The sequence below is a fragment of the Anolis carolinensis genome, chromosome 5, assembly GCF_035594765.1.
Source record: "Anolis carolinensis isolate JA03-04 chromosome 5, rAnoCar3.1.pri, whole genome shotgun sequence".
Taxonomy (NCBI): Eukaryota; Metazoa; Chordata; class Lepidosauria; order Squamata; family Dactyloidae; genus Anolis; species Anolis carolinensis.
This window is the reverse complement of record NC_085845.1, coordinates 27,119,856-27,142,081: the sequence shown is the minus strand read 5'-3', so window position 1 is coordinate 27,142,081 and position 22,226 is coordinate 27,119,856. Positions and strand designations below refer to the sequence as shown.

General features: G+C 43.7%; 1 protein-coding gene across 2 annotated transcripts in view; it reads left to right on the top strand.

Moving 5' to 3' along the window:
- ppa2 (inorganic pyrophosphatase 2) overlaps positions 1-22,226 on the top strand; it is a 46,228-nt gene that overhangs the window by 17,566 nt on the left and 6,436 nt on the right. For both annotated transcript variants that reach the window (XM_062982620.1, XM_008119199.2), the window contains 4 exons: positions 4,811-4,938; positions 7,342-7,427; positions 8,435-8,504; positions 11,743-11,782. In XM_062982620.1, coding sequence (XP_062838690.1) covers positions 4,811-4,938; positions 7,342-7,427; positions 8,435-8,504; positions 11,743-11,782 — 324 coding nt within the window. The remainder of the gene's footprint in view (positions 1-4,810; positions 4,939-7,341; positions 7,428-8,434; positions 8,505-11,742; positions 11,783-22,226) is intronic.

The window sequence follows — 22,226 nt, the reverse complement described above, 5'->3', positions numbered from 1 at the left end:
CTTGATGGAACTGTTGAGTTTGACAAATATTTTATGAGTCCAGAAAAAATCTAGGCTAGAAGCAAACCCATGTTCATTCTGTGGTAGCAAAAATGAGTAGAAAACTCATTGAGTTGAAAACACTATTCTACACATTGTTCTTCTTGCATCTTTGCATTTTAGGAGTGAAATAGATTCCTTTTCCTCATAAAAGAAGATTTCAATATTTTATGTTAAGGCCTGGGTACAGGCAGTCCCCAGGTTATGAAAAAGACAGGTTCTGGAGGTTTGTTATTATGCCCCTGTTCAAAAAATTTCACCTCACTTTCTATTCCAGTGATAATTGGATTTTGAAAACAAGGATTGGCGAGAAAGCTTCAGTGGGGATACCTTATCCCTATCATAAGTCTTTCTGAGGGGTAGATTTCTCTCACTTCCTATTGTCCCATCCCCGTTCTTTACTTTATGTCATTTGTAAGATGGATGTTTGTAAGTCGGGGACTGCCTGTAATCTGTAAAGTAAATGCTGATGGTGGGTGGGACCAAAGCTAGTGATGATTGGAGCCAGAATCCTCTTTTCTCTCTTCCTGATTCAGTAGGCTTTGCCAGAAATTTGATCTGATACATTGCAGAAATCCTTTTAAATTAGGGTTATTGTAATAAGTTGCCTAGCTCCAAACTCCTCTCTATATCTAGTATCTATGGCTTCATTTATCTACATCCCATGATATTTGTCCTCTCTAAGCATTTGCTAGATCCTCCAGCTTTATTTCATGGTACAGTATTCTTGGGTCAGAATTCCCTCATTTCAATAGATTTCACTGTAATCCATGGTTCTGTGTTCTGGGAGCATGTTCCCCTTGAATATAGGTACTGTATTGTATTTGGTCTGGGCTGTGAAAACCTAAGTTTGAGTTCTAAACCATAAAGTACACTGTTGGACCTTGGGCCAACCACTATGTCTTTGCTTAAATATGCCCCACTGATATGTTGTGGGATAAAATAGAACAAACCTTAATTCCTCATTATATGCTCTTTGGAAGAAGATTGGAACAGACATATAATGCATATGATTATTTATCAAGCATATAACCAGCTTGAGAAACCTTAGCTAATGACCTCTTCTGCTTTACCGCTTGGTGTTCTTCTTATATATTAATGTAAAACCTTGGAAGTTACTGAAAACTTTTGCAGTAGTAACATGTTATTGCACCATGGCTTGTAAAAATATGTCCCTGGCTCCCAGTGACACCCCCCCCCCCCCAAAAAAAAACTACCATCCCAACTCACACTTGTAATTTTTTTCAGAGACAAATAATGTGCAAAATTTCTCAACTAATACATTACTTCCAATTTATAGGTAATTGAAATGGATTTTATCTGAAAAATAACAGTGGAGACTGGTGAATGATTTGTAATGCATTAAAAATGAAGCAAGATAGTTTTCATGTGTGAGGTCTCTTTGCTGCCACTGCTGCAAAAGGACAGTGAATGTCTTTATATGGACTTGAGGCCGTTGTTTCCTGTGAATATTTTCAAGTTGTCATTAAAAACATGTGTCCTCTTCCCACAGACTTTGCTATAAATTGACTGAGGGAAAGGAGGAAAAATAGCATGCAGCTGTTTGTATTCCTTTTGCATTGGTACAAATCTCTATGTCATCAAGATTTGCCTTCCAGTGGTTGCTTCATGAGTTGGATTAGAAACATGAAGCTGCCTTATACCAGCTCAAGCCAATGGTTCATGCAGCCGAGTGTTGACAATTTCAGATGAGAGGAACCTCTGATTCATGAGCCATGTGTTGCACACAGGGGCTTCCCATCTTCGTAAGGTCTTCCTTTGTGTCCTTTCCCCTTGAGGGCATCTTGGGTGGATCACTACTGCTTCCTCTCAGCTATTGAGGCCTTCCCACCCATTGTATCTAGGGAATTTTTTGAACTGGAAATCCAGGATCAACGCTTTCTGCTGTCTGTATGTGCTTTGTTAGAGACTGAAAAGTGACCACTTTCATGTTTGTGGCACTTGTACAAGTCCCAAGGGTCATGGGAAAACATAGCTTACTTCTGCACAAATGTTGAATGTGTTAGACTTGCTACCACAGACATAATAAGAGATGAAGCATCACTTTTTTGCAGCAATGTGGTAAAGCATCCCTCATGCTTTTTTGGCAACTGTTGAGCAATCGTTGCCACCAATGTTTGGCGTACACTTGCTGATATTTTGTTCTAGCGAGCTTCCATGCCAAGTCAACAGCTTCCTGCGGTACAACTGGCAGCTTGTTTCTCTTGTTTGGCTTTAATGATAATGTTGCAAGCAGTGACTTCCAGACCTGTAGCTAGTGCAGTCCATTTGGTTATAGAGCACCTTGGATAATACAGTGACAGCAATTTGGTGTAGTTTCAGAAAAACATATTTTAAAATCGGTAGAGGCCAGTGGTTCAGGGTTTAGTATTGTGTCACATCTCGCTTCTAGATGTTTCTGATTTATGGCAACCCTAAGGTGAAGTTATGGTGAGGTTTCATTGGCAAGATTTATTCAGAGGGGTTTGCCTTTGCCTTCTGAAGTTGAGATAGTAGCCAAGATCAACGAGTTAGTTTCCATGTCTGAATGGAGAATTCGGATCCTGATCTCCAAAGTCCTTGTCCAATGATCAAATGGCTCAAATGTCAAGGTGGTGATGGCGAGTCCACTCTTTATTTTAGTCTGAACTGTAAAGGGACTACCGAAAGTGTTGTACCTTATGTGGGGATAGAGTTCAGTATGCTGAACAGTTGCTTTAAAGTTCAGATTGAAACAGAACAGATTCCCTGCTCTACTGACTGGCGTCACCAGCTTCCAGTGTTTGAAGTTTGTTGGATAAATGAAATGTTTAATTATGCCCAACCTTGTGAGTTCACCTTCCTCTTTTTTGGAATGTTATAGTGGCTGGGAGGTGGAGTATAGTTGACCAGTTATGCTTGCCTTATTAATTACAATGCTACTAGTAGCTGTTTAGTTGTAGTATGAGTGGATGCGGATGAGATAGTTTTAACATAACTGCAGGAAAAAAGTATGTCTTTTCTATTTTATTCTAAAATGAAAAGTGGCTGTTCTTGGTTTCATTCACACCAGTGGTTCTCAACCTGTGGGTCCCCAGGTGTTTTGGCTTACAACTCCCAGATATCCCAGCCAGTTTACCAGCTGTTAGGATTTCTGGGAGCTGAAGGTCAAAACATCTGGGGACCCACAAGTTGAGAACTATTGATCTATACCCTTTAATATAAATGCAGTTTTCATTACTTTGACTGCCATGACTCAGTGCTATGGAATCATGGGAACTAATTTTATAATGACTTTTGTCAAGAGTCAGACGCCAATTAGCGAACAAAAATAGAGTTTATTCAGCAGATAAGCCAAAAAGTAATGTTAACACAGAAAAAACCTTGAAACGCTTCACTATCAGTGCTTCAAGAGCAGTTCAACAAAAATATAATTCAGCAACACAAGCAGGTAAAAACAAAGCTAAACAAACTTAGTGCAAACTGCACTTTCTGAGTCCAAGCCCTGCCAGCCGGCTCTGTAGTTTTCAAAGGAACAGTTCCCAAAAGGAAACACCAAATTGGTCAGGAAACAAACAAACAAACTAAGAATGCAGTAGACTGCTTCCACAATGTGGATAAAGCCGAAGGCTCCAAAAGGATGGTGAAAAGACGTTGTCCGGGATTCCAAGGTCAGGTCAGGAGATAACAGCGGTGTCCAAAGAGCAAGCCAGGAGTCAAAAGCCGATAGTAGTCATCAATCACAGGGCGAAGGCAGTAGCAAGGTCAAATTCCGATCCAAGGTCTGAAGAGGGTCCAAAACAGGTCCACGATAAGACACAGCGAGAGCCAAGCTAGGTGATAACAGCAGATTCAAATCATAGTCCAAGTCCAGTCTTCATGGAAACACAGAGATCCCAATGGCGCCTCAGCAACACCTTGCCACACGCAAAGTGCAGTGGCCAAACATTCCCATTTTATTCCCCTTCCTCCTGGGTGACCAAACACTCACACCCAAACACCAGGTGTCCCAAATCTACTCAGAGTCTGAGCTCCACACAGCTAGAGCTCGTGGATCTGGAGTACCTAGCAATTCGTCGGAGTCCCAATCATCCTGCCCACATTTAGCCCCATGAACACTTAAAGAACCATCCTCCTTTCTCCAAGCATCCCAATTGGGATCAGCTTCTGCAGAAACCCCAGGTTCAGAAGTATCCATAGACCCCAAATCCCCAGACATCTCCGGTGGCTGTGCCCATTCAGTGCCTGCTTCCCCAGCCACCACCTGTTCCTCAGCATCCATCTCCCCATCTGAATCTTCCTCAGAAGATCCCCCATATAGCTCTCTAAGTCGCTTCCTGCGCAACTCCTCCAGTGAACCCTCATCACGAGGGTTTTTTCTTCCTCTTCGAATTCCATCCCCATCAACCATAATCCCCGAAGGCGCAGTCACAACAACTTTGGCCTCTCAGCCCAATAGTGCTGGTGCCTCATCAAACTACAGTTCTGATGATTCCATAGTATGGAACCATGGCAGTTAAAGTGATGTCAAGCCGTTAAGTCTTTGATTATGGCCCTGGTGATAGACTGCATTTCTTTCTCCTGAAGACAAGACTCTGTAAGGGTTGAGGGCCTTGTCATAAGAACACTGGCACTGAGCTAAGAATTGGCTATATAAACTATGAATGCAGAGATGAACAAAACCTTTGCTGATTATGGGTTCCTGCATAAATAAATATAGTCTCAGGATATGGACAAATTGGTTCATAACATTCATTTCTGGATATAATAATTTTTTTCTAACTCATCACAGATATTGATGACGTCAGAAAATTCAAACCAGGTTACCTTGAAGCTACACTCGACTGGTTCAGATTATATAAAGTCCCAGATGGAAAGCCAGAGAATCAGTTTGCTTTTGATGGCATGTTTAAAGACAAGGTAAAGAACTATTAAATGCGATTAATCATGCTAATGGTTCTTTTAAAAATAATGTACTCTGAAAAAATACTTTAAAATACTTTTAAAATTATGTAATTTTATTCAAGAAAGCACTAAGTGGGAAACTCTTTAAGAGTAGAAAAAATAAGTTAAATGCTTTATAACAATGTATGTGTAGTATTCCAAATTCTAGCTTCTTTTGCTGTGGAGGTAGAAGAATTGTACTTTATCAGAGTAACCAAACCTAAGTACAGTAGAGTCTCACTTATCCTACATTCACTTATCCAACGTTCTGGATTATCCAACGCATTTTTGTAGTCAATGTTTTCAATATATCGTGATATTTTGGTGCTAAATTCATAAATACAGTAATTACAACATAACATTACTGCATATTGAACTACTTTTTCTGTCAAATTTGTTGTATAACATGATGTTTTGGTGCTTAATTTGTAAGATCATAACCTAATTTGATGTTTAATAGGCTTTTCCTTAATGCCTCTTTATTATCCAACATATTTGCTTATCCAACGTTCTGCTGGCCCATTTATAAGTGAGACTCTACTGTAGTTGGGAATAATTTTGTAATGCTGTTTCCAAGTGGATGCAAAGTCTTCATTATTGAGGAAGGCTGTCCCCTTTGGAAAGTTGTTCATCCTGTGTAGAGGGCAGTAGAAGTAATGACCAGGGATAGGGTTATCTTATTAGGATGACACATTTGTAACTAAAGAGGGACAAAGGGCCCTTCCACACAGTCATATAACCCAGAATATCAAGGCAAAAAATCCCACAATATCTGCTTTGAACTGGGTTATCTGAGTCCACACTGCTGTATATGCCAGTTCAAAGCAGATAATGTGGGATTTTATTCAGCTCGGGCTGTGGCGCAGGCTGGAGAGCAGCTGCAATGAATCACTGCAATGAATCACTCTGACCAGGAGGTTAAGAGTTCGAGGCCCGCTCAGAGCCTATGTTTGTCTGTCTTTGTTCTATGTTAAAAGGCACTGAATGTTTGCCTATATGTGTAATGTAATCCGCCCTAAGTCCCCTTCGGGGTGAGAAGGGTGGAATATAAATGCTGTAAATAAATAAATAAATAAATAAATAAACTGTGTGGAAGGGGCCCAAATCAATATTACTAGGAAAGCTTTTTTAAAAAAGATAAATGCATAAATCCCTCTTCATGTGCTTAGATTCTACATCTCTGTTGTCCTTTGATAGCAACTCCCTGATGTACCTTTTCAAGGACTATCCAGATGTTTCTTTCTTTCTTGGAGAGCAAAGCACATTTCCACATCCATTATACTGGTCCAGCGATCATGTGGTTATTGCTAGTTTGGGGCAAATACCATTTAGGAAGCAGACTGCTTAAGTCAACCATTCAGAAGTGCTTTGGGGAAGTAGGAAACCTTTCTATTATGAGTTTCAAACTGCTTTGGGTGTGCATAGAATTACATAGGTCTATGGCAGGAGTAAGCAACTTAATGCTTTCCCAGATGTTGGTGGATCACAATTCCCATTTACTTTAGGTATCTAGAAATGATGCGAATGGTAGTCCAATGGCATCTTAGGAGGCAATAAGTTGCTTACCACTGATCCATAGAAAACATCTAACATGAAAACCTAATGTGTGCTGGCTTCTCTTTGGAAGAAGAGGAAAGCTTAATTTTTGCAGTGCTGTGATTCCCATTTTCTTGTAGTGCCTAATAAAAGCTTTCCTTCACTGCTTTTCCTAAAATTCAACCCTCTAGGAAAACAATGTTCACAACTCTCGCCAACCTATCTACCCACTGGCCCCTTGGAAAAATGCTCCTAGCTTCAGCTGCATTGCCAGCTCTTCTCTTGACCTCACTCAGACACTTGCCAATTGTGTTTGTGAAATTTGGAGAGGGTCGTACGCAAAACAGCTGGCATTTTAAACTGAAGCATGTGCTGAAAAGCTTGCCTAAAGCAGAGCCAAAGCCTGAACTAAATTCCTTAGAACTCTGTTTGAACAGGCTTGGAAATGCTTCTCATAAGAGTTAGCGGAATGCTGTTTTTTTCTTTTTCTCTCCAATGTCCTACATGATAATAGCTCAGCCCAAGGGGTTCTATGATTCTATTTATTATGAAACATACATTGTCATTCTTGAGTTTTGTTTTGATGCCCCACTTACTTTGGGATGTACATGTAAATTCAGTAGCATTTCAAAGATTGTTCAATATACTTTTTTAAGAACAGGTTTTGGGAGAGTCCTTTTTTAAAAAAGTTTGGAGTGGTTTACCAGTTGAATAGGAAGGTGTAGTTTTAATTTTAGTGTTCCTGTTTTTGTTTTGTTTTTTGGTTTTTTTTAATGAAGACATGTGACAGTTGTCTTTTTTGGAATGGGGAAAAATCACATCTCAATTTTGCTTTTTCAATAGGCATTTGCGTTAGAAATTGTTAAATCAACACATGAATACTGGAAAGCTTTGGTTCACAAAAAGTCTGATGGAGGAGCCATAAAATGGTAAGCATACAGTATTTTATTTAAACCTATAGCAAATCAATGCTAAAGGGTCTTGGGTGTATTCTATTATGATGATAGCAGTTTCATTCTTACGTCTTATGCCTAGTTTGTTGGTAACTCTCTGTGTGTAGGTGCCTGTCTACACACACACACACATGACGACGACAACATGAGCCCTGGGGATTACTTCGTAATTAAGCTTTAGTAGCAGCTCAAAAAGTATATTGGCTTCTAATCCTCCATTTGTACTGTGTTCACAAAAATAACCTTGAATTTTGGGACAAAATGCTTTGCTTTTATCTTGTGTAGCTGGCTCAATATTTTTGGATGGTGAGTCAGAATAAAATAGAGAATGCTTATCCATGACTGCTTTGAAGTAAGCCACAGTGCATTGACTGGTGGTGTTTATGGCTAAGTAAAAAGGTAAACAATCAAAACTGAGAAAAGTTACTCTTTTGGATTACTACTCCCAGAATCCTGATGGACATGATCTCTGAGGGATTTTGTGAGTGGTAATAAAATAGTATTTTTTTTCTTCAAACCCAGTAGCGTCCTGTTGAACTGGAGGTGTTTTTTTCTGGGTAACAATGACTAGGCTTTCACTGCTGGTCTCAAGTCCTGTGTACCTAGAGTTGGACATCTTCCAGACATCCAGATGTTGTTAGATTGCAGCTTCCATCATCCCTCACTAGAGGCCCTTCTGGCAAGGCAAATGGGAATTGCAGTCCAGCAACATCTGGAGGAACACATGTTGCCTACCCCACTATACACATATACCTAAAGATTAAGTCCCATGGAATTGCAAACTTGCATAGAATAATTGTGTGTATCTTGACTATATTCAAGAGCAAAAGCACTGCAAAAACAAAAGGTCCCAGGGTCTCCAGGTGAATATATAACACACTTGGGAGTGCACCAGATTACGGATGGCTTCCTTTCTTAATCACTCGCTTCATAGAATTTGTACTAATGTGTTTTCCCTTCTGTTGTTGATAATTTTATTTTAGCACCAATCTCTCGGTGGGCACCAGTCCCTATTGCTGTAACGAAGAGGATATCCAAGCAATTGTGCAGTTGGTAAGAGGAAATTCTTGTTTCCCATTACCACAATGTCAACATGATAGAAGTGGGTAACTTATAACTCTCCAGATATTGTTGGACTACAACCCCTAATGGTCCTAGCCAGCAGAGCCAGTGATGCGGGATAAATAGGAGTCTCAGTCCAACATCTGGAGCAACACAAAATGCCCATCTGTTTGTATAAATGCAAAACGCGCTCACCCTTTCAGGGGTCACACATGCCCCTGATAGACTTCAGAGGGTTACAGTTTCCCCAGCTTTTATCCCATTTGCTTTTTATAAGATAGGAAGAAAAGGGATTCTGGGGAAGAATTTAGTCAGGTTTTTTTCCCTGACCTGTTTGTTCCCTGGGCCTTTTTCTCCCTTAGTTCTGAGAGGGTGGGTTCATTTTCCAAAACATGGAGTAGTTGGAAGCATGGGAGCTTTTTGTGTGTTGCAACAACAATGTTTAAATATGGGTTAGGGGCACAGGGATGGTTGGGGTATGTGGGAGGCCCCTGTATTCATGGAAATGAAGAATTGCCTCTTGTTAATTGCATGCAAAATGTGAGTAAAATCTTCAGCCTTCAAGGAGAGATGGGGAGGCTTGGATGAAAACCAGAAAAATCTCAACTGCTTTTCTACCCCTGGAAACATTGAAAAACTTGATTATTACTTTTAACATTACGAACAAAATATGCAAGGCAAAGCACCTTGCTGCCAAACACATATATTATAGGTAGGTCTTTAGGTAAGACTATGTACTACTTTAGGTAAGACTATCTTTAGGTAAGACTATCTCACATTGCTATATTTCACAGTCTTAGTTTTCTTTTGTCAATTCTTTTTTTGGGGGTGGGAGGAAGTGGAGGAAAAAGTGCTTTATTTGCTTTCTAGTCTAAAGATTTTGAATCTTTCGCCGGTTCTCCATAAACTTGAAAACCTAAGAGATTTCTTATGGTTCAGGTATTCCTTATAATTCAGGTTCTATCTCCATTTGTAAAGCTATAATGATTTTTTGAATAAACTGCACCTTTAATATATCAGACATGATCTTTTTTTAAAAAACCAAAAAAAAAAAAAACAAGCAAAGTTATTTAGAATAAATTTTATGTTCCTAAAGTAACCAGCTGGCTTTCAACCTGTAACGGATACTGACATTGCATATTTTTGCCAATTTTTCCTCAAAAAATGCTTTTTCTTTGTAGTATTTGTGCTTCACACAAATGGGTTTTGCATCTGTATAAAGATTAAATTCGAATACATATTCTGGAGCTGAATAACATTGCAATTCCAGGGAAGAGGATGGTTCTCTTTTTTATAATAGTTACAATAATTACACTGACAGGTGGATAAGTTGACCCAGGTTTTTGGGTTGATGTTTGACTAAAATGTCTACATTTACACATGAGCAAATATAGTACATCTCTACCTGTGACTCCCATTAGACAGCTCTGTGTGAGGTTTCAGCTGAAACTCCAAAGCTTTCCCTCATGAAAAGCAAAAAGGACCTGGTTTTCTCATGAGTGGGAATATCCTTTAAGCAAAGAGAGGTAATGAATCCTATGTGGCAATCTTTTTGATGCCACATAGTTAATTGCATTTCCTCATATTTAGTTATTTGACCAAATGTTTGGTTGTGGAGGATTCACCCCCTTCCTTCACCATCTGTTGTTGAATAATAGCAAGATGGACAGTTTGTCTCTAGCCTGCCTACTGTCTTTGTGTTCTGTTTTGTTTTTTCCTCTCTACTCTGTTGCCATGAGTTACCACGCAAAACTCATTGACTACCAGTCGCATAATCTAATTGCTAAGAGCACACTTTTATTCGCCGCCTGGTCTAATTAAATGCATCTTGCAGGAAAAGGAGAACATTGTGTGCGCACACAGTCATGGGAAAGAGACAAAAGAGGGAGGGAAGTGAAATATGCTTTTTTGGCCCCAGAGAAATGTTGCATTTGTTCATTCATTCATTTCTGAACACCAAAAAGACGCAGACAAAGGAAATGAAAATATACGGTAGATGTTGCTCTTTCTGAAGTGCCAAACTTTATATTCGGATCTGTTTATTAACTGCTTTGCCAGCTGCATCTATTGCATCAGTTGCATAGTGGTTTCTCTCCCTGAAAGCATTCCCAGCTGTTTAAAAAGCTGATTGAAAAAAAAAAGTATTAGTGGGATAAAGTGCCTGCTTGATATGATTGAGTCATGGTCATTATAGAGCATAAACACAACATCCACTCTAGGCTGAAAGCCAAGCTCTCAATGAACCATGCTCCCTCACATTTATAATAGGAGAGTGCATGATGTATTTTCAACGACTTTCCAAATTTGATTCATTTTCCTTCAAAATATGGCAAGGATCCTTTTTTCAAAGAAGAAGTGGCTATGTTGAAGGCTTTCATGGTCTTTAGAACCTTTGAAGATGCCAGCTAGAGATGTAGGTGAAACATCAGGAGAGAATGTTGCTGGAACATGGCCATACAGCCAAAAAACTCACAGCAACAAAGAAGTAACTATAATTCCCAGAATCTCCTGGCTAGCAGAGTCAACACTGAAAAAGTTACTGGACCAAAAATAAGCCATGGGAATTGTGGAAGGAAAGAAGGAAGGAAGGAAGGAAGGAAGGAAGGAAGGAAGGAAGGAAGGAAATAGGGAAGGAAATTAGTCAGTAAATCAGTCCCAGCTGGAAAAACACAAGGTATACAGAAGTAGCTCTATGATTTGATCATCTTCTTTGCTTCATAAGCTCTACCATCTTCAGCAATTGGATGTCTCCCACTTTGGAAAGATCTCTCTTTTCCTATCTGTTGTACATACACAAGGTATACAGAAGTAGCTCTATGATTTGATCATCTTCTTTGCTTCATAAGCTCTACCATCTTCAGCAATTGGATGTCTCCCACTTTGGAAAGATCTCTCTTTTCCTATCTGTTGTACATATTGTTCTAGGTTGTGCCTTTGGTACAATGAAATTCTCATTCTGGATTGCATTCATGTCCAGCCCTGGTGTTGGATTCTGCTTTCCATCAACTTCTTTGCACTTTGCCAAACATGTCCCTTATTCATGCTGGGAATTGTAGTCTAACATACATGAGTAACTCCCCCGCCCCCTTATCCCACTTTTACCTTATCTCCTTCTCTGTTTAAACTTTCGATTGTAAGCTTCTTGGGCGAGAGAGCTCCCTCTTGATAGTTTGTATGGGACTGGGCACATTGATAACATGAAATGAATAAATGACTATTCTCTCTGTAGGCACCACCTCTTTTAGAAGAGTCCTCTGTTTCCAAAGAAGGTAAGTTTGCTTGCACATATTCTGCAAAAGTAAACTCAATTTGAAAAAAATCAAAAAAAGCCTGTTGCATTCTATGGGATATATGTCTAAATAGAAATATACAAGGATGCAGCCTAAGTCACAGACCTCAGATCTGTGCCTACTAGGCTTGATCGATCCATGAAAAATTTGATTCTAAACTCGTTTCAAAACTAGAGGGGGCAGTTTTTCGTTTTTGTTGCTAATTACGAATTTGGCCCCCAAAATTTTTCGAAATTAACGAAAATTCGTTATTTTCGAAATTAATTCGTTAATGGCGGACGCGCATGCGCGGTGGCCCAAAAACAGCCCGAAGGGGGGGGGGACTTAGGGGGCTCTCCCGCCCTCATTTTTTGAGTGATCTTCTTCAAACTTGGTACAGTGGTAGAACACATTTAACACTGATAGCTCACCAAAATGTGGAACGTTTCCCTTATCCTCTGATTTTTGGCAAATTTTCATAGCTTTTATAATAAACCATTTTTTAATAATTGCAGAAATCTGTTCCTGGTTTGAAAGTCTTATTTCCTGTTAAATTGGGTTGTCTTTACTGTGAAAGTCATTGCTCTACTTTAGAAACTTTGTTTTTGTGGCTGAAACTTTGTTAAATTGGTGTAGTCCCTGCATATGTGTGTGTGTAAAGGTATCCCTTGACGTTAAGTTCAGTCATGTCTGACTCTGGGGGTTGTGCTCACCTCCATTTCTAAGCCCAAGAGCCAGTGTTGTCCATAGACACCTCCAAGGTCATGTGGTCGGCATGACTACATGGAGTGCCATTACCTTCCCGCCACAGCGGTACCTATTCATCTACTCACATTGGCATGTTTTCAAGCTGCTAGGTTGGCAGAAGCTGGAGCTAACAGCGGGCGCTCACTCTGCTCCCGGGATTTGAACCTGGGACCTTTCAGTCTGCAAGTTCAGCAGCTCAATGGTCTTTGCCTTGGCTGCCTTCCAGATCAGGCTTATAACCAGCCTATTATGGGCCACAAATTAAAGAAAATTCAATCCCATTTAAGCACAACATGAACAGTTTTGATGCCAAAACCATAAACTCTGTTTATTAAACTCTACGATCCAAACTTTAGAACAACTTGCAAACAATTGAAGGTTAGACCACAGTAATAATAACCAATTCTATTCCTTTCCAAAATTTAAACATAAAATAGTATCTTTCTTTCCAATAGCATATAAACTTTTCCTTTCTTTACAAAACAAAATTCTAGACAGTAGCCATTTAGAAGATATTTCTATATTTTCCCTGCAAAGGATAGGGCTGCATCCCTCTGGAGACACACATGATAACCCGGACATGATATAAGGCACTTATATACGTTAAATAAACATGATGTCATTGCATATATAAAAGAAGCATGATATTAGGCAATTATAGTTGCAAATAATATAATTAAACATGTAAAAATTATACATCCATACATAAAAGAAACATGTAAAGTAACTGCATATATAAAACACAATATAAAATATGATATAAGGCAATTACAGATGTCAAAGGAACGTGATATTACATATGTAAAAAACATGATTATATGTATAAAAAAGCATGATACAAGGTGTCAGGATCTAGGCTGCTGGGCACCAATAACCATACACTGAGGCCAGATTCTATCTAATATCTTTATTAAAGGAATATATAAAGTCAATAAAAACAAGTGTAGAATAAAGTTCAGAAGCAGACCTTTCAAATGAGGCCAAATATAGTCCAGCAGATTATTGTCCAATATGAAATATTAGAGTCCAAAGATTATAATCCAATAACCGCAACACACGCTTTGCCAAGCAAAGCGTTGGGAAAACAGAAAAAGTCTTGAATCCAATGAAGCTTGACACAAGGCTGAAAGTTACTTGGAACGTGGCTGGAGCTGTGGCTAAAGGCAAAGCAACTTGAAGCATGGAACAAGATCTGTGGTAAATCCGTGAGACGAGGACAAGGCTTGGAACTAGATTCAGGAGGCAAGGAACAGGATTCGAAGTCCACACACACATGACCTCTCTCCAGGAGCTGACGAATTGACTCCGCAAGGAATCCTTCGCGCAATTTCCCTATATTGGGTCTCGTTTCCCCAAACAACAATCACTTTCCCTAGAGAACAGGGAGCGAAGGAAACCAGCTTGCAGGTGCAAGACTCCCCGTATTTTCTCAGGGGAAATACCTCTAATCAGTGGCATATTTGGCAGCAAGGCGAGCACTACTTCTAAATTTTTCTCTCGATCCTCTATCAGTCGTGTAAGCCTGTTTTCTCCCATAAGGGGGAGAGTTCCCACCAAGGTCAGGTTTAATTGGTTCTTGGACTAGAACTTCAGGCAGCTGCCAAGGCTCTGACTCCGACCGGAAATCTGGGGAAAACTCCATATTTTCCTCCTCATCTGCCACAATACTGTCAGGAATAGGACTGCAGGGCCCATGAGTCATCACACTAGGCAACTGACACATCTAAAAGAAACACAATATAATTAACCTAGGTACAACAAATGTGAAAGAAGGCAACAATATACATAAAAAAACATTTCTGGACTCACAAATGTAGTCTAAGAGAATTGGGCTTCCATTCTCCAAACCTGAAACAAAGTGGGAGGAAATGTAAAGAGTGTTAATGATGCTCGAAATCAAATGTTGTTCTTTTACAAAGTCAAACTAAAACTAAGAATAAATGCTTCGGTCTTCTCCTGATCTTCTTATCTCCTCACCTTGCGTCCAGCCGAGTTACGTCCGCACTTGCGATACAGCGACCTCTTCCCTTGGCTCAGTGGGCAGTATTTTAAAGTATGGGCCTTTTCGCCCGTGGCACCGCAGAGCGGACAGGTGTATTTGCGCAAGATGGGGCACTCCACGGTGCCGTCCATCCCCTTCAGCCGGTGGGACGAATAGACCTGCTTGGATTCCCCGTTGTGTTTGCAGAAATTGCAAATCTCCTTGTTTTGGGAAGCCTGGCCATTGGCACTACCTTTGGAGCTCTTGCTGCTGGAACTGCTTCCATTAACCCATTGTGATGCTGTTTCAAAGTTGTCCTCGTTGAGGACTAGCTGCATGTCGTACTCCATTGTGTCCCAACTCTGAGATGGAAATGGGACCTTCTTGCGTTCCGCGATGATCTCCGTAACCACTTTTGCAAGGCTCAGATAGCCCTTCCATCTGTCAAACTCCCTGAACATGGAAGGGGCATAATGTGGCACGTGCATGGCTGATCTGGAGAGCATGGTGCCAATTCTACCCTGGTGTGGACACACACTGAATGCCACATATTGGAGGCGGAGTCTTTGTTTTATATATAAGGGGAGGGGTTCCAAACCTTTCACATTGGACCCTCCCATCTATTTTTACCCTCCTTTGCCCTAGATTTAACCCCCACATGTCTAGACAATCACAGCTTTTCAAGGAAGAGTTTGGTTTTTCCAATTTTTTAACTTCGGAGGTAATGCCACAGTTTCTCCCTTGAGGCAGTGGTTCTCGACTTGTGGGTCCCCAGATGTTTTGGCCTTCAACTCCCAGAAATCCTAACAGCTGGTAAAATGGCTGGGATTTCTGGGACTTGTAGGTAAAAACACCTGGAGATCCACAGGTTGAGAAACACTGCCTTAAGGGAACGTTAGCAGTTGTGGTTCTGTTTGTCCATCCAAGAATGAGTTGAATTTCTGCCTTGGATGAAATAGCAACATTGCACATCCAACGTTTGCAAAAGTCCTGAAGGACGGATCCAGTAATGATGAAGCCTGCAAGAGTGTTATATTGCTTTTGCATGGCAGAATAGCATTGGACTGGATGGTCTCTTCTACCTTTATGATTCTATGATGTTTGGCGCCATGACTCTATGATTCTATCATTTTAGGATTCTAGGACTTTTGGGATGATTCTGTTACTTGGTTCTTTGAGTCTATGACTTTAGGGACCATGTTTCTATTATTCCATGACTTCTGTGACCATATTTCTATGACTTTTGTGACCATTCATGGGCCATCTGGCTAGTATTCCGGGACGGTAAATGATATATCGGTTACAGCACCAGATATTTCTGGATACAGTAGAGTCTCGCTTATCCAACATTAACGGGCCAGCAGAACGTTGGATAAGCAAATATGTTGGATGATAAGGAGACATTAAGGAAAAGCCTTTTGAACAGCAAATTAGGTTATTTTTCAAATTAAGCCCCAAAAAATCTTGTTTAACAGCAAATTAGACAGAAAAGGTAGTTCAATACGCAGTAATATTACGTAGTAATTACGAATTTAGCAACAAAATATCACAATATATTGAAAACATTGACTACAAAAATAAGTTGGATAATCCAGAACATTGGATAAGCGAGTGTTGGATGAGTGAGACTCTACTGTATATTGTTTTTGCATGGCAGAATGGCGTTGGACTGGATGGTCTCTTCTAGCTTTATGATTATATGATGTTTGGTGCCATGTTTCTATGATTCTATCATTATGTTGTCGAGCAATTTAGAACAGTATAGGATACCGCTAACTGTTTCTTTGAGTGGTGTTCTGTGGAAACACAACCCGCCCATCCTCCCCCGCTGATTTCATGAAAATAAAAGAAAAGAAATAATAAGCCACATCCGGCAAGGCCCACACACTGAAATACTAGGCCGGCCATCGTTGGCCGGCAAGCTTCCCTGAGTGGAAGAAATAGAGGCCGCCGCCCCAAAGAAGGGTTCTGTGCAAGATTGCACCAAGGGGTAAAGAACGACAGCCGCGAGAGAAGACAGAGGCGGTGCATCGTGGGAAACACGTCGACCACGTAGGCCGACAAGGCCCACACGTTGAAATACTAGGCGTGCCACCGTTGGCCGGCACGCTTCCCTGTGAGGAAGAAAGAGGGGCCGTCGCCCCAAAGGAGGCTTCGGTGCAAAATCGCACAAAGGGGTAAAGAACGACAGCCGGCGAGAGAAGAGAGAGGCGGTGCATCGGGGGAAACTCGGCCACGTAGGCCGAGAGGCAGCAAAAAGAAAAGAAAAGAAAAGAAAAGAAAGAAAAAAGCCACAGGCGACAAGGCCCATACATTAAGCCGGGCCGGCCACTGTTTGCCGGCACGCATCCCTGAGAGAGAGAGAGAGAGAGAAAAAAAACCAGAGGACACCGCCCCAAAGGAGGCTTCTGTGCAAAATAGCATAAAGGGCTAAAGAACGACAGCCGGCGAGAGAAGAGAGAGGCGGTACATCGGGGAAACTCGGCCACGTAGGCCGAGAGGCAGCAAAGACCAAAGAAAAGACAGAAAAAGCCACCGCCAAAAAGGCCCACACTATAAAATACTAGGCCGGCCACCGTTGGCCGGCACGATTCCCAGACAGGAAGAAAGAGGGGCCGTCGCCCCAAAGGAGGCTTCGGTGCAAACTCGCACAAAGGGGTAAAGAACGACAGCCGAGAGAGAAGAGAGAGGCGGTGCATCGGGGGAAACTCGGCCACGTAGGCCGAGAGGCAGCAAAAAGAAAAGAAAAGAAAAGAAAAGAAAGAAAAAAGCCACAGGCGACAAGGCCCATACATTAAGCCGGGCCGGCCACTGTTTGCCGGCACGCATCCCTGAGAGAGAGAGAAAAAAAACCAGAGGACACCGCCCCAAAGGAGGCTTCTGTGCAAAATAGCATAAAGGGCTAAAGAACGACAGCCGGCGAGAGAAGAGAGAGGCGGTACATCGGGGAAACTCGGCCACGTAGGCCGAGAGGCAGCAAAGACCAAAGAAAAGACAGAAAAAGCCACCGCCAAAAAGGCCCACACTTTAAAATACTAGGCCGGCCACCGTTGGCCGGCACCCTTCCCAGAGAAAGAGAGAGAAGACCAAAAAAAAGGAAATGTGGGCCCAAGCCCCTCAGACCCGGGGGGCCGGCCACCGTTGGCCGGCCCCACGCCCACACGCCGCAACCCACGGGGAAGGGCAGGCTTTCTTCACGTCTGCTTGCAAAATGTGGGCCCAAGCCCCTCAGACCCGGGGGGCCGGCCACCGTTGGCCGGCCCCACGCCCACACGCCGCAACCCACGGGGAAGGGCAGGCTTTCTTCACGTCTGCTTGCAAAATGTGGGCCCAAGCCCATCAGACCCGGGGGGCCGGCCACCGTTGGCCGGCCCCACGCCCACACGCCGCAACCCACGGGGAAGGGCAGGCTTTCTTCACGTCTGATTGCAAAATGTGGCCCCAAGCCCCTCAGACCCGGGGGGCCGGCCACCGTTGGCCGGCCCCACGCCCACACCGCTGGACCCACAGGGGGAAGGGCATGCTTTCTTCACGTCTGCTTGCAAAATGTGGGCCCAAGCCCCTCAGACCCGGGGGGCCGACCACCGTTGGCCGGCCCCACGCCCACACGCCGCAACCCACGGGGAAGGGCAGGCTTTCTTCAGGTCTGATTGCAAAATGTGGGCCCAAGCCCCTCAGACCCGGGGGGCCGGCCACCGTTGGCCGGCCCCACGCCCACACTGCTGGACCCACAGGGGGAAGGGCATGCTTTCTTCACGTCTGCTTGCAAAATGTGGGCCCAAGCCCCTCAGACCCGGGGGGCCGGCCACCGTTGGCCGGCCCCACGCCCACACCGCTGAACCCAGAGGGGGAAGGGCATGCTTTCTTCACGTCTGCTTTCAAAACGTGGGCCCAAGCCCATCAGACCCGGGGGGCCGGCCACCGTTGGCCGGCCCCACGCCCACACCGCTGAACCCAGAGGGGGAAGGTCATGCTTTCTTCACGTCTGCTTTCAAAATGTGGGCCCAAGCCCATCAGACCCGGGGGGCCGGCCACCGTTGGCCGGCCCCACGCCCACACACCACAACCCATGACACAAAGATACACTCCATAACAGCAAACCGTCTAGCCTCTGGAAAAATCTAGCCATTTCTGTAGTCAATGATTCCATTATATTGTGATATTTTGAAGCTAAATTCATAAAGTAAGCAATAGCAACATATCATTTCAGCATATAGAACGACTTCTTATGTCTCCTTGGTTGTATAACATGCATTTATGGTGCTTTATTTGGATAATAATAACCTGATATGATGTGTTATATGCTTTTCTTCAACAAGTCCAATCCAAGAAATCTGCTTATTTCAGCAGTGGTAGGCCCGTTTGGCTTTGATCAGTGAGACTCTTCTGTGTTCATGTTGGGTCAATAAGACATAAGATATAACTGAAGTCACAGTCAGCATACAGCATTACCAGCTTAAAAAACAGTGGTGTAAAAACACGGCTCGAGTCCGAGGACTGAAGAGGAGGTAGTTTGACAGTTAAAAAACTATACAGTGCGAAATACTATTGGCCTGTCAAGCTATTCTTAAATAGGCTACAAACGACCACACAGACCTATAATGCTTTTTGGAGGGGGAAGGTTTTAAGGCTCTGATGTTAGGCACATGTTTCCATGCAGTTCCACTGCAGGTAAGACTAGTGTGTTCTTCAGGGGTTATTAAAGTTCTCCTGCAGATGACCTGGATAGAGGGAAATGACTTCAGTTGGTTGGTATACATACAGTTTAAGTAAACTTGAGGAAGTACAATTATGAAAGATATAGTGTGTAATGTAGTAGAAAGTAATTCAAAGTAGAAACAAAGCAGAAATGTGGATTCCAAAGGAAACATGAAGGCATTATTAAGTAATTGTTTTTAATAGCATAAGAGATTCTGAGTGGATTGATTCTCTACTTCTTACTCTGCGTAAGATTATCATCACATGCTCTCGACTACACCCGCACAAGGCAATGGTACAGTAAAAGAAGACAATTTTGAGAAGTGGTAAAGGCCAAGGTGTCCCACTTCTTTCAGTGATTCCGCGTGCGCGGCCAGAGGGCGAGGGGAACAGCAAGAAACAGTTTCCACGAGACGGAACTTGCGCCCACTCCTTGAAAGCAGCCGCAAAGGCACACGCCCTGACGGGCAATCGGCAACGTCCGTGTGCGCGGACAGTGGGCAAGGGGAACCAAAGGCGGCCGTTCTGCCGCCACATCGTTGAGTACACTTCCTTTTAAGGTGAATGGGACACTGTCCCACAGTCTGTGATCACTCCACCCTCGTTATTACCAACAGACCAGCAAGAAACAGTTTCCACGAGACGGAACTTGCGCCCACTCCTTGAAAGCAGCCGCAAAGGCACACGCCCTGACGGGCAATCGGCAACGTCCGTGTGCGCGGACAGTGGGCAAGGGGAACCAAAGGCGGCCTTTCCGCAGCAACAGCGTCAATCACAACCTCTCAGGGTGATGGGAGACTGTAACACTGTCTTTGATCATTCCACCCTCTTCTATTGTTTTACCCACAGGCCAGCAAAAAACATTTACCACTCGGCGAAACGTTCTGCCAACACCTTGAAAGCAGCCGCAAAGGCACACGCCCTGACGGGCAATCGGCAACGTCCGTGTGCGCGGACAGTGGGCAAGGGGAACCAAAGGCGGCCGTTCCGCAGCAATAGCGTCAATCACAGCCTCTCAGGGTGATGGGAGACTGTAACACTGTCTTTGATCATTCCACCCTCTTCTATCGTTTTACCCAAAGGCCAGCAAAAGGCAGTTCCCACTCTGGGTAACCTGCGCCCACACATTGCAAGCAGCCGCAAAGGAACACGCCCTGAAGGGGGAATTGGATATACCTCTAGAGTCTGGCGTCACGTAGTCCGAGAGGCAGCAAAAAGAAAAGAAAAGTAAGGGAAAAAAACAAAGGGCAGCAAAGACCCCACCCTGTGCCAGCCGGCCACAGTTGGCCGGCATGCATCCCGGAGAATTCGGCACGGCCCTCCCACAAAGTTTTTTTTTTTCCGACTTAAGCCTCTACCCACAGCAACACTCCACCACCCCAGGGGAAGGCCGTGTACCTCTTCTATCGTCCTGCCAACAAGCCAGCAAAAGGCAGTTCCCACTCTGGGTAACCTGCGCCCACACATTGCAAGCAGCCGCAAAGGAACACGCCCTGAAGGGGGAAGGGCATATACCTCTAGAGTCTGGCGTCACGTAGTCCGAGAGGCAGCAAAAATAAAAGAAAAGTAAGGGAAAAAAACAAAGGGCAGCAAAGACCCCACCCTGAGCCAGCCGGCCACAGTTGACCGGCATGCATCCCGGAGAATTCGGCACGGCCCTCCCACAAAGTTTTTTGTTTTTGTGACTTAAACCTCTACCCACAGCAACACTCCACCACCCCAGGGGAAGGCCGTGTACCTCTTCTATCGTCCTGCCAACAAGCCAGCAAAAGGCAGTTCCCACTCTGGGTAACCTGCGCCCACACATTGCAAGCAGCCGCAAAGGAACACGCCCTGAAGGGGGAAGGGCATATACCTCTAGAGTCTGGCGTCACGTAGTCCGAGAGGCAGCAAAAAGAAAAGAAAAGTAAGGGGAAAAAACAAAGGGCAGCAAAGACCCCACCCTGAGCCAGCCGGCCACAGTTGGCCGGCATGCATCCCGGAGAATTCGGCACGGCCCTCCCACAAAGTTTTTTGTTTTTGCGATTTAAGCCTCTACCCACAGCAACACTCCACCACCCCAGGGGAAGGCCGTGTACCTCTTCTATCGTCCTGCCAACAAGCCAGCAAAAGGCTGTTCCCACTCTGGGTAACCTGTGCCCACACATTGCAAGCAGCCGCAAAGGAACACGCCCTGAAGGGGGAAGGGCATATACCTCTAGAGTCTGGCGTCACGTAGTCCGAGAGGCAGCAAAAAGAAAAGAAAAGTAAGGGGAAAAAACAAAGGGCAGCAAAGACCCCACCCTGAGCCAGCCGGCCACAGTTGGCCGGCATGCATCCCGGAGAATTCGGCACGGCCCTCCCACAAAGTTTTTTGTTTTTGCGATTTAAGCCTCTACCCACAGCAACACCCCACCACCCAAGGGGAAGGCCGTGTACCTCTTCTATCGTTTTCCCAACAAGCCAGCAAAAGGCAATTTTCCACTCGGCGTAACCTGCGCCCAAACTTCTAAAGCAGCCGCAAGGCACACGTCCTGAAGGGGGAACGGCACCCTCTGCGTGCCAGGTCAAAGGGGGAGGGGACCCAAAAGCGGCCGTTTAACGACCACAGCGTAGACCACGGCATATAAAGGAGAAGGGACACTAGACAACCATTTGGAGAAATGCTGGCAAAGGCGGAGGAGTACCACTGTCTTTGATGATTCCCCCCTCCGAGTTATAAAGGCACCCTCCGCGTAAGCGGGCAGAGGGCTAGGGGACCCAAAGGCGGCCGTCCCATGACCACTGCGGCAACCACACCCGCTCTAGACAATGGGACACTGAAAGATGACAATTTAGAGAAGTTCTGTCCCAAGTCGAGGTGTATTAATTCCAGTGGATAAAGACATCCTCAAAGGTTCAGATGGACAGATCGTATACCTCTGTAAAGTGAGAGTCTGGCGTATTCCTACACCTGAAATGATTATCTGAAGTATCCACATCAAATATAACAGTGCTCTTTCTGTACAGGAGCTGCGAGGATCTGTAGAAGACCAAACA